This window comes from Austrofundulus limnaeus, unplaced genomic scaffold, assembly GCF_001266775.1.
Source record: "Austrofundulus limnaeus strain Quisiro unplaced genomic scaffold, Austrofundulus_limnaeus-1.0 Scaffold372, whole genome shotgun sequence".
NCBI lineage: Eukaryota > Metazoa > Chordata > Actinopteri > Cyprinodontiformes > Rivulidae > Austrofundulus > Austrofundulus limnaeus.
This window is the reverse complement of record NW_013952774.1, coordinates 250,292-263,279: the sequence shown is the minus strand read 5'-3', so window position 1 is coordinate 263,279 and position 12,988 is coordinate 250,292. Positions and strand designations below refer to the sequence as shown.

General features: G+C 38.7%; 1 protein-coding gene across 1 annotated transcript in view; it reads right to left on the bottom strand.

Moving 5' to 3' along the window:
- Positions 1–3,997: 3,997 nt before the first annotated feature.
- Positions 3,998–12,988, bottom strand: part of gne (glucosamine (UDP-N-acetyl)-2-epimerase/N-acetylmannosamine kinase) — a 30,805-nt gene continuing 21,814 nt past the window's right edge. The window contains exons 8-14 of the mRNA XM_014023479.1: positions 11,563–11,650; positions 10,821–11,031; positions 9,505–9,634; positions 9,197–9,418; positions 7,286–7,468; positions 4,588–4,704; positions 3,998–4,420 (exon numbers count right to left, since the gene is read on the bottom strand). Coding sequence (XP_013878933.1) covers positions 4,185–4,420; positions 4,588–4,704; positions 7,286–7,468; positions 9,197–9,418; positions 9,505–9,634; positions 10,821–11,031; positions 11,563–11,650 — 1,187 coding nt within the window. The 3' untranslated portion in view covers positions 3,998–4,184. The remainder of the gene's footprint in view (positions 4,421–4,587; positions 4,705–7,285; positions 7,469–9,196; positions 9,419–9,504; positions 9,635–10,820; positions 11,032–11,562; positions 11,651–12,988) is intronic.

Genomic DNA, 12,988 nt, shown 5'->3' with positions numbered 1-12,988 from the left:
GATTTCTTTGTATGTATGGATCACTTGGGTAGTTACCGACATCTGGTGAAAATTTCATGTCATTAGCACCTCTAGTAATATATTTACTGAGAAAAATGGTGACGTGTTAAGTACTTATTTTACCTGCTGTAAATGTAAAGTCGTGATCAGCTTTAAAATTTTCTAATGAAGTCTTTGATTTTACAATATTTTATTTACCATTTGGCCCAACAATTATCGATAAACATACTGCATCTTGTTTAAAAATATAAACAACATGTATTGTATATTACAGCATGTAGAACATACAAACCTTGTAATGATTATTCCACAAGCTATCTTCTTCATAAAGGTAAAGTGGCATACAGATAAAAAAAAAGCACCCATCCTGGAACCTTCATCGCACCAAAGCAGCTATAGAGTATTAAAAGACCCGTTGATGTTATAGTTAACACTATTGTTTCTGTCCCACCCTAAAATAATACAATTAGTAACACATGGAAATGTAACACAACATTTGGCTATTCACCTCAAAACCGAACCAGAGAAACTTAAATATGACACCTTCATTTGGATACACTGAACACCAACAAAATTAATCATTTACAGATGAATGTCTTTGCAACATTTTGGTCACTTTTAAAATTTGTTAAAAATAAAAAATAAAAAATAAAAACTTCAGAGAATATTGATTTCACTGCAGGAACTGTATCAAAGGCTCTTCACATCATTTATCCAGGTTTCTACCTTTCTGGATGGTTCAAGCAATAATACTTGAAGTTGTCTGCAGTGACAGAACAGAAAAGTTTATATAAAATAAACATTACTACAGTTTATTCTGGCACAAATTGCCTATTGTTCTAGCTTTAAAGAGGTCTACTTGTTGGAAATAATCATAAATATTTCAGAACTGAAGTTAGGTCCTACAGTATTTACCAAAACATGTTAAAGTCAGGGTGATATTATGTGTTAGGGCTGACAGTGAAAACACAGCTTTAAACTCAGGCTATTACCATTTAGGATTTTGACCTCTTTAATGTGAAAGGACCTGGCAATAATATATAAAAACAATTTAATGAATTAATAAATGTCTAAGGCTGACGTAACAAGAACCTTTTCATAATTGAAATAAACCCAGTTGAGTGAAGAACACCTACCAGAGGTAGCATTACGGTATCTACAACAGGGGTTCTCAAACCTTTTTGGTCTAGGGACCCCTTAAAATGGCAAAAAACATTCCAGGGACCCCCTCATAAAACCCATGCTGTTTTAAAAGATAATTTGTCATTTCAACCCCTAAATGCCATGGGAATATATATTTTTTATTCAATTTATTATGTTTGTTTTATTAGTTCATTATTCTTCATGCAGTTTTTTGAAAATAAAAAACAAATAAATACTTTGGTGAAATTTTTTGAGGACCCCAAAGATACCTCTCACGGACCCCTGGGGGTCCTGGGACCCCAGTTTGAGAACCTCTGATCTACAACACTAAGTTTCTGTTGTATCATATAAAAAGTGTCCTTGTTAAAAGTCCCAGCTGTCCCCCTTCAAACTAAACAACGGCCTCAGTCACAACAATGTCAATGATAAAAGTATGAATCCCATCTTATTTCACACACTCTGATTTAGCTCTCATATTCTACTGCCAGCTTAGATGCAACAAATGATCATCTTCCACCCCCAATTCCACTGTTGTACTTCGTACACAATAATAATAAGCAATGAAGAAACCTGATTTTAAAAGTGTGAAAAATGAACTCAACTCCATTGTGAAGAGACGACTTCACAAGGTGTGAATCCTGTCCTACCACATGCTCAGATGGAAAATGACCTATAACAGCCTAGATTTTGAGAAGAACAAAAGGAAATATAAAAAAAATGACAGTATTGGTTGATGCCTTCTTTTAGCTGCACTTCAACTGTTAAACAAAAAGGTTTTATCAAGTCCAAAAGTGTCCTAATATGCCTGTGACCATGTGCTGTACACACAAACAAAAGAAACCCTTAACATTTCAACATTATTGAAAATAAACAGTACCATATTTATTCATGTATAATACGATCTCATGTATAATACGACCCCCCCCCCCCCCGTTTTTTTTGCTTAAGAAGTATAAAAAATTAATCCTCAAACTACCTCCAACTTCCTACAGACTTCAAGATTTTTCAGCCTTTGCAGTCTTTATGCATATCAGTAAAATGATCATTGGACTGTTCATTTTATTTTAACAACATATGTACTAAAAGGTRTTTTGACAACAAATACACTCACCGGCCACTTTATTAGGTACACCTGTCCAACTGCTCATTAACACTTAATTTCTAATCAGCCAATCACATGGCGGCAACTCAGTGCATTTAGGCATGTAGACATGGTCAAGACAATCTCCTGCAGTTCAAACCGAGCATCAGTATGGGGAAGAAAGGTGATTTGAGTGCCTTTGAACGTGGCATGGTTGTTGGTGCCAGAAGGGCTGGTCTGAGTATTTCAGAAACTGCTGATCTACTGGGATTTTCACGCACAACCATCTCTAGGGTTTACAGAGAATGGTCCGAAAAAGAAAAAACATCCAGTGAGCGGCAGTCCTGTGGGCGGAAATGCCTTGTTGATGCCAGAGGTCAGAGGAGAATGGGCAGACTGGTTCGAGCTGATAGAAAGGCAACAGTGACTCAAATAACCACCCGTTACAACCAAGGTAGGCAGAAGAGCATCTCTGAACGCACAGTACGTCGAACTTTGAGGCAGATGGGCTTCAGCAGCAGAAGACCACACCGGGTGCCACTCCTTTCAGCTAAGAACAGGAAACTGAGGCTACAATTTGCACAAGCTCATCGAAATTGGACAAGAGAAGATTGGAAAAACGTTGCCTGGTCTGATGAGTCTCGATTTCTGCTGCGACATTCGGATGGTAGGGTCAGAATTTGGCATCAACAACATGAAAGCATGGATCCATCCTGCCTTGTATCAACGGTTCAGGCTGGTGGTGGTGGTGTCATGGTGTGGGGAATCTTTTCTTGGCACTCTTTGGGCCCCTTGGTACCAATTGAGCATCGTTGCAACGCCACAGCCTACCTGAGTATTGTTGCTGACCATGTCCATCCCTTTATGACCACAATGTACCCAACATCTGATGGCTACTTTCAGCAGGATAATGCGCCATGTCATAAAGCTGGAATCATCTCAGACTGGTTTCTTGAACATGACAATGAGTTCACTGTACTCAAATGGCCTCCACAGTCACCAGATCTCAATCCAATAGAGCATCTTTGGGATGTGGTGGAACGGGAGATTCRCATCATGGATGTGCAGCCGACAAATCTGCGGCAACTGTGTGATGCCATCATGTCAATATGGACAAAATCTCTGAGGAATGCTTCCAGCACCTTGTTGAATCTATGCCACGAAGAATTGAGGCAGTTCTGAAGGCAAAAGGGGGTCCAACCCGTTACTAGCGTGGTGTACCTAATAAAGTGGCCGGTGAGTGTATATATCAGCTGTAGCAGCATCATATGAATTCTGGCATTTTACACATTGTCCACCAGGATGCGCCAACACAAAAGTCAGAGACTTCACATGAGATTTGGGCCATCTTCTGGGGGAAAAGCAGATTGCTTCCTACTCGCGAGCGCCCCCTCTGGTGAGGAAACTTTTTTTCAGGGATAAAAACTTTTTCAGAACACCGGTAGACGGCAGCCATTACAGACGAACATGTGTTTGTTGTTGTTCGAGGAGAGGCCCGGTCACACGCTAATGCCATCAGTTCGTTATCATTACTAAGGTACAGGACTACTTTTCCCCCTTTTTTTCCACATCATGTCGCCTGCCTGGATCTGTTATTATCTCACTCTGAAGCACGGAGGAGTGTCAGAGGTACAGTAAGCTTGTTTCAACGGCTTTTTACGATGCTGTCTCATTTCTGGACTCAGTCATTTTGTGAATGAAGCTGATATTTCAGTTAAAATACATAATTAAAAATATTTATTCGAGTATAGTACTCCCAACTTTATGGATGCTTTTATGGATTTAATTTTACGTATTATACTTGAATAAATATGGTACTTAAAATAAAACCTTTGCTTTCAGGACAAGCACATGTATAGAACTGTATTTTTAAGGTGTTTTGGTAAACCAAGTAAAAAAAGCAAAAAAAACAAAAAAAAACATCAGTGTATAAATGTTTCCAGAACCAACAGTAGATCCCTTAATATGTCCTCCTTGTTGCATAATCTAACACCATGCTAGCAGCTCCAAGTAAAGCTGGTTCTTCCAAGGCAGACGTGAAGACTTTGATGCTCTGGGCAGAGAGGAGTGCCCTCTCTGAGATGATGCGTTGTACCGGTTCCTTGTAGTAAGAGGCCAAGACTCCTGACAGAATCACCAGTGTGGGGTTGACTATGTGGAGGATGTTTACAATCCCCACACCAAGTGCTGTGGTCGCTGTAAGAAGAAGAAGCAGTGTTTTATTCTTGTCTTTGACTTCAGACATACTGCATTTTTGGCTCCAAGTTGGTAGAGCTGTTTCTTTTCACGTGGTTTCAGTGCAACCTCCCAGTACTCATAACCAAATACTTTAAATACTCAATAAAGGAGTAAAGTGCACTTACCTTTGTGTAGAACAGCATCTGCTTTGGAATTCCCCATTCTGGCTGCACTGATGAGGTGGGCAGCAGTGATTGGCTCAGAAAGTTTTAGATCCATCCCTTCCTTCTTCAGCATGTCCTCTGGAGAGGATCAGGTTAGAAAAGAAAAAGACAACAATAGGAGAATGAAACGAAGAATGCAATAATTTGATAGTGACCAGAGGCAAATTTAACAGTCAATTTGTGTTTTTTCTTTAGTTCATGAATGTGCCTAGGCTGTGTGGCAACCATAAACCTGCTTTTTCCCAGTACATGTATGCAAATTTGTGCTGCAATAGCAATAGCATTTGGTGATGAAGCCTTTCCTGACTAATAGGGATAAGAGTAAAGCTAGATAGTTGTCCCCCAGCGCCGAGCCGGGGGACTTAGAAATACTCTCCGTCTGTCCATCACAATTTCAGACAGCTGTAACTTTCACACAGAAAAACTAAAATACACCAAACTTGGTTGGAGTCATCCATGTTGCATGCCGGGCCATACCATGTGGCTATATGACATCATCAAAGCCCTGCGCCCTGACAACAGGAAAGGACCTGTTTTTTTTTTTTTTTGGTTGGACAGCTCCATCTCTGACCATCTTGACCTAATCAGCAACAAATTGTGTCAGAACACAGAGAAGAACTTGATCTCACTTGCTTTCAAGCACAAAGACTTTTTGGTGAAAGGCGTGGTCATGGTGGTGGGGTGAAGTCAGACATCACGCCGTTGACATACGTTTGGCTTTAAATTCCACGTACTTAGCCAATCTTCACCAAGTTCACTAAGGTGGATCATAATCCACCCCACTAGAGGAATGCAGTCCAGTTTTTGGGGAGCATGGCCTAATTCCTCCACAGCACCCCCTACAATTATTTATTTATTATTTATTGTAAAAAAATTGGGGCCAAGCCTAGCTTGGGCATTGGAATCATGAAATTTGGTACACACGTGTAACATCTCAAGACCTATAACAATCTCTTTGAGTCATGGTCCAATCCCCATTGGAAGTTGTCCGTTTTGGATCAAAGCTGCCAGTTTGGCTATTTTCTTGCTCATGTGTCTGAGCTGACTCCCCCTACAGCTTTGAACATGCAGACTTCACATGCTGCACGCTTCTCTCCACACTGGTGGCAGGATGGTGTGGCAGAGTGGAGAATGCTGATGCCTCACTGTTTGCACATGGTTGGTTCTAAATCACACATACATGATCCGATCTGAACCAAATTCTGTGTGCATCATCAAGGAGACCTACTCAACACAATGTGTTAGTTTGATTAGATCATTTTAGCCCCGCCCACTTAGCACACAGTTGGCTCTTAATCACACATACACGAATCAATCTGCACCGAATTCTGTGTGCATCAGAGTGACCTGCTTAACATAGAACTTGGGCAAGATAAATTTAGCCACGCCCACTTTGCACACGGTTTCCTATAAATCATTACCCAATCTGCACAAGTTATGAAGTGTGTGCATTATTGGGGAAGCCAGCTAAACACGTTAGTGCAGAGGAGCCCAAAGTGGGGCCCGTGGGCCAAATTTGGCCCGCCAAGCCATTTGATTTGGCCCACAAACAGTTGCCAAAGTTACAAGGTTGTAACCTGTTATCCTTTAAGTAGAAACACAGTGTTTCCATTGGTCAAATGACTATATAAAAGGGCTGTAGTGAAGGTAGTTTTCAGTCATGGTGCTGACTTTATCTTTGATTTATTAGGATGAAACATGAAAGGACAACAAGAAATATTTAGATCAGATTTAACCACACATGTAGATTTACACACTTTATAAGGCCACAAAAACTCATTTTTTATCAATTTATGATATGTCCCATGAGCCTTTGCTACTTGAGCGTATGGCAGACTTTCTCCAAGTGCACAGACTAAAATAAAAAGAGGGCCATTGCATAGCATAATCATTAAAAATAAAGGACTTTACTTAAAAAGTATTTGTATTTCATGTATTATATAACTGCATTTGGCCCACAGCCATGGATAGGTTTTCATTTTGGCCCCCTCGGGGGAAATGTTTGGGCACCCCTGCGTTAGTGTGTTAGTTTGATGAGATCACATTAGCCCCGCCAACTTTGCACATGGTTGGTTCTAAATCACACATACATGATCTGATCTGATCCAAATTCAGTGTGCATCATAAGGAAGATCTACTCGACACATTTGTGTAGTAGTTTGACAAGATCACTTTAGCCCCCCGTCCGGTCGTTGGTCCGTCTGTCTGTTCACCTGATGAGATTATTTAAATAATGAAGGCCTGTGATTATTCCAACAAAACCGCTAACAGGTAATCACTACTGAATAGCAATGGAGGAAATCAGCAACGGTTGGCATCGAGTTCTAACTTGTAATATCTGTGATGTGTTGAAAAATGAAAGTGAAGTGGAAACACAGGAGGTGTTCAAGAAACAGAATTCAGACTTTTTTTAATATAATGCTGACTACCACGTAGATAAATATGGATATGAATTTATTTGGAAATTTAATTATAAACCTTTGGGAAAGTACAAACAAATGTACACAAGTAGTGTAGTTCAGGTCATTAAAATTTTAAAACTCAGATATTCATACAATACTTTTGAGCCATGTTACTTTTTCCTGCTTCTTTTTGCTTTAGAAGCATTTAAGCCACAGCATGTTACCCAGAAGGCTCAGAAACAAAAGCAATTGCTCACCATCATTCAGTCTCTTTGCTTCTCTCTGCAGGGCCATGCCGGAAGCGTATGCCTCTATGCATCCACGGCTCCCACAGGAACACTCTGGACCTTCCAGTGAAACCTTGATGTGACCCAGCTCAGCAGCACAGAAGGTACTGCCATGGATCAGCTCATTTTGATGAATAATTCCTCCTCCAATACCTACACAGTCAAAATATTCATTTTTATTTGAGTTTTTCAGCAACCGAACCATCAGTATGATCAATCAAAACATAATTCAGCCAGCCAGTTACAAACATTATGATGCAGGGACACTGAGCTGATGTTTGTTAAATGTTTGGGTAAATCTGAGTGATACCAACATTTCACATCTCTAACACCTTTATTAACTTCAAACAGAAACTCTTCAAACACTGTGAAAGTTATTATTAGATATAAAGAAATGCATATAATCAACACAAACATAATGGAACATATTTTAAACTTAACTGTCTTTAAAAAATATTCACTGCTACATTCTACAGTGACAATATATATCATTATTTTTTTTTTCACATCCTTTATTACAAAACATTTTTTGCTGTGTGATTGGTTTTGGCAGCAGAACAAGAAAAAAGGAGGAGGTGATAGAGATAAACTTCTACTACAAAGAGAAGCATTCTGGATCCACTCCTTACAGACTGTCAACCCTAAAGGACTTAATGAAGAATTGGTGTTGAACTACTTTCTGTGAACTTTGTTGTGATATGTTGTATATTATTGTAGTTGTGCTTGTTAGTCACAGATGCTTCTTTTTTGGGCTGATTACCCAACCTGTTTGTGATTGGCTTAGATATTCTTTAACCTCTTTATATAGACTCATTGGGCCTCATGCAAGAACATGTTCGTATTCTTATCCTAAATTTCTCTTACTTTTGTTTGTACGAAGGGTTCGTACGAACATGCTACGTCAGATTCAACAAACTCTTCTATCGTCAGGAAAAATGTGTTAATGAGCTGCGTAAACTGATGAATGTGTATTAGGTGCTCGTGCACGGGGAGAGGAGATTAGCATAATTACCACCCTAAAAACACCATATAAGGCTACGCGTCCTGCCTCAGATACCAGGAAGTGTTAAAAAAAAAGAAGAACTTTACGAGTTTGGAGATTTAAGTCCTGCTCTCCGAGATCCAGAAAAGAAAAGTCGTTTTTAGTAGCGACAGACCTGCTAAAGTCGAGGAATGAAATAACTACTGCTGTTAATGTTGTGTCTCCTGTGGGTCGTATACAGACAGAAATAAAAATCTAAATCATATTCATCTCTAGTCCTGCTCTGGATTTTCTTTGGTCAAATATTTTTAATTTAAGAAGAGCAGTTGCACCCCCCCCCCCCCATGATTATAGAGTGTGATTTATTTTCAACTCAAAATATCTTCTTCAAACTAATGAAATATGAAGTTATTAGTGAAGAAAATCAGTCTGGATAACAGCAGACTGACTGCTCATAAAATATAGTACAGGTCTGGACCACACGTGAATTTGTTTCCTATCTGAAAAAAATCTTAGAATACGAGAAGGTTGGTGAATGCCACTCATACGCACAACTTAAGAACAAATCTGTTCGTACGAATAGTTCTTGCATGAGGCCCATTGTTTGTCTGATCTGTAACAAGTTGACGACGGCATGTAGCCAAAACGTATCCTGTTGTCTGCTCTTATTAAAAATGTGGTATTTTTTTGGAATGCTGGTAACCCCATTTTTATGGTTTTGGCAGCTGGACAATAAGTACAGATTATTTGCTGACAAATTTTTGTGACAAAAAAAGGTTGAATTTAGTGGAAAAAAGCTACAAGATCTTTTCATAAATTTGAATATACCCTTATTTTCCTCTCACAGATATTGCTTTTAAGTTGTTACACACAACTGAATATACAGAAAATGTTGTTACCTGTTCCAGTAATGATGGTGACAAAGTTTTCCACTCCCTTGCCATGACCAAACTTTCGTTCAGCCAACGCAGCGCAGTTCCCGTCATTGTCGACCCAGACGGGTAGGCCTAGAGCGTCTGAGACGGGTGTCCTCAGGTTCACAGAAGACCACTCCTGGATCAGATTTGTGGAGTGAAGGACGACACCTTCTTGTGGGTTTACACGCCCACCTGTTGAAATCCCTGAGGAGCCGATTAAACCGTTTATATGTGCATCATCCTCACAGATAGTTTTTATTAAGGAATCTGAGTTGTGTGTGTTTTCATACCAACACCAAGTATTCTACAGTTGAGGCTCACAGCATCCCGCACAGCATCTTTACACATCTTTAACATCAGACGAATCCTGTCCTCATAAGTCTTCGGATTGGTTTCAGTGTATTTCTTCACTATGTTGCCCTTGACAGACATAGAAAAACAGAACAAAGTAATCCAAAAGGATGAATAAATGAAGATATAAAAAACCTGAAGAGTTCAAAAATATATTATTATGACATATATGTTTATATCAATCAACATAACATTTGAGTATTTGGTTTACATTCATAAAACTTTTAAAATTAGACAATAACCTTTATATGATCTATCATTCCTTGAAGAAATGGATATTATCCATTGCTATTAATGCTAGAGTTTAAAACTAATGCTGAGAAAAGGTCAAATCTTGAACAAAAACATTGTGCACAATCTAAAGCAACACTGCAAGAGCTCATAAGATCTGTAAGTGCTACAAGAATGTGTTGAGATACTTTTCAGCTACCACCACGTCAAATTTTGTCTCAGTATCTGTAGAATTGACTGAGTTTAGTAACTTTTTGTGTTTGTTTACATTGATTGTCTTTGGCAGCCACCTTGAATTAACTTCAGAAGCTATTTAGTTGTATATGAAGATTAATTTTTTCTTTGATTAAAATTCATCCAGTGGTTCTTTAGATATTTTGCTAACAAACTAACGCAGTCAACCAAAACAGTTAATGCCAAAGATTAAGGCAAAAAACCTGTGTGACCCGTTAGCACTCGGAGCATTTGCTGGGGATTACTTTCAGCTACTACCACACAAAAATTTAGTTCAATATTTGTAAAACTGAGTTACAGACATTTCTGTGTTTCTTCAGGTTCATCAGTTGTGGCGACCATCTTGACCCAGACTGACTTCAAACAGTCAGCTGTAGACGTACACGTTTTATGAGATATATTGTAAACAGACAAAAACACATCCACAACGTGATAAAATCAGAAAAACTGAGTTGCAAAAGTAAATGTACTCAGCACAAAAAAGTAATAAAATTTGTGCTTGGTCTCCCAAACAGCATTGCTGTTGTAACAATGCTGATTGGCAGCACCTGTTGGGACCAGAAACTCAAAACAAGTGTTGATAGCAAGATTTAGCAAATTTTCACGATCAGCTCTACTGCTCAACCCATAAATGCATGTTACTTACAAATGTCACATCATTTAAAATGTAAATTAACAGGATTTCCAACGGTACAACAATTATTGCCAAGAAACCTTGTTACAACAATGAAATACTCTACCAAACACAAATTTCATTACTTTTTGTGTTAAGTACATTTATGCAACCTACCTTCATACAGACAATTGCCACCCGAAGGTTGGTTCCTCCCAGGTCAACAGATAGAGCACTTTGGGTCTCCAGAATGTGATCGATGTCTTGAGAAATGGAGTCTTTGACAGGAGGGAAGCAGAAGGACTTCTGCAGGGGCTCGTTCAGGTCAATAGTTTGCAGAAACTTCAGAATACGCGGCACCGCATTTCCATCGCCGTAAATTTTAGAGCTATTAGAAAAAAACAAATTCACTTGACATTACTTTATGTTTTTTAAACCTATTTTTATATAACCTACAAGCAAATATTTAGGCATGATCATGATAAGAAATATTACATTTGTATTGTGCTGAGTCATCAATTTGGCCTCGTTCAATGTTTTGCTCTTGTCTGGTGTATGACGTAAATGCACATTTGTGAATGATTAGTGTGGGACATTTAATAAGCATTCCAAGTGAGACAGGCACCCTGGGAGCCATGAAATACTGCGCAAACTGTCAAATTACATTAGGATTTACTGTTCAATTGAGTTTAAGAATTTATCACATTATAAAGAGTATAATCCCACTTTTTTCCCTGGTAAAATTAAAGATTTTGTTATTGTCCACTTCTGGGATTTTTTTTATATTTTTACATTAAGAATAGTGGAATTAGGCTCTTAAAACACACAAGAATGAGGAAGTCTAGAGAGAAGTTCATAAAATTCAACAATTCACAAGCTGTAACTCACAATTAGTTCAAAGAACAAAGGCAGTACATACCAGGGATATCGCTTTCCAAACTGTAGCTCCAGTGCGTGGCAGATTTTGCTTTGGGTGTCAGCATCTCTGACGTGTAAAACATTCTCACCTGACAGAAAGAAAGGCCACCACAGCTGTTCAGAATGCCTCGGGCAAAAAACATGAGTTACTGAATTAACAATGTAAGAAAATCTGACGTGGTGCTTTGATGGAGCTTTGCTTTTGAGGTGTGGTTTTAAACAAAATAAGACTAAAGTAAAATAATGAGAATAAACAATCAGACCTTTTATGTGGATCTATTTACAGAGACAATAGCTTATTTCTGAATGGAAACACAAATGACAACAGCTGCTGTGTAAATAGTTTAGTATTAAAATGCACACTTCTTTATAATAGCAAAGCACTGTTTGACCTACCTTTATGTTGTATAGTCTAGTTATAAACATCTTTTACTGTGTACAGTGCAGCAAGTCAAATTTTAGCTAAATTTGGTGCAGTAAAATCGAATGAGTCATTTTGTGTTTGGCTCTGTTTGGCTGTCTTGAAACAAGCTGACTCCAAAAGTTAATCGAGATTTGTTAACATTTCTCCAGTGATCAATGATGTATTTTATAAAAGACAAATACACAAGTTTGTATTTTTATCCTTATGAACGTGTTTTTTATATTAATTTTAGTCATAACTTGAGAAAGGAAAGTGCTAGCTGCACGAAATTTGAACGTCATACATGTAAAAGTATGTGTAACAATATGACTTGGTTAAAACATCCCAAACCAGCCTGTAAAAAGATTGCTAAAAATCAATATTTTTTTACAGGCTGGTTAGGGATGTTTTGACCAAGTCATATTGTTACACATCCTTTCACATGTAAGACGTTCAAATTTCGTGCAGCTAACACTTTCCTTTCTCAAGTTATGACTAAAATTAATCTAAAAAGAAAACAAAAAACACGTTACTTCCTGCCCAACTCGACCAAGCCTCCCTGCTGCCCCCAGCCTCATACCCCACTGCCAATCCGAACAATCACATCTTTTGGGCCATCTCAGCCCACATTAAGACCTTCGCCAATCACGAGCAGGGACGTCTCCGCCCACATTAAGACCTCGGCCAATGGTCTTTGGCACTGATCTCCCTTATGTCGGCTTCCGGCTTTGCGGGTCGCGTCTATGGTCCCCCCCACACTCACTTTGAAACATTCCACGGGAGAGATCCATGCATGATCACAACTGCACACAAACAGGCGTTTACATCCTGGGTTTTACATTCGGGCACTGACGAAGGATATGTGCATATGTGTATGTATGTGTGCATGTATGTATATGGGCATGTATATGTATGGGTATGTATGTATGTATGTATGTATGTATTTGTATGTAAGTATGTATATGAAAGTGTTTGGATATGTAGGTAGGGGTATGGTTGTGTATATATTTGTATAGGTAAATGG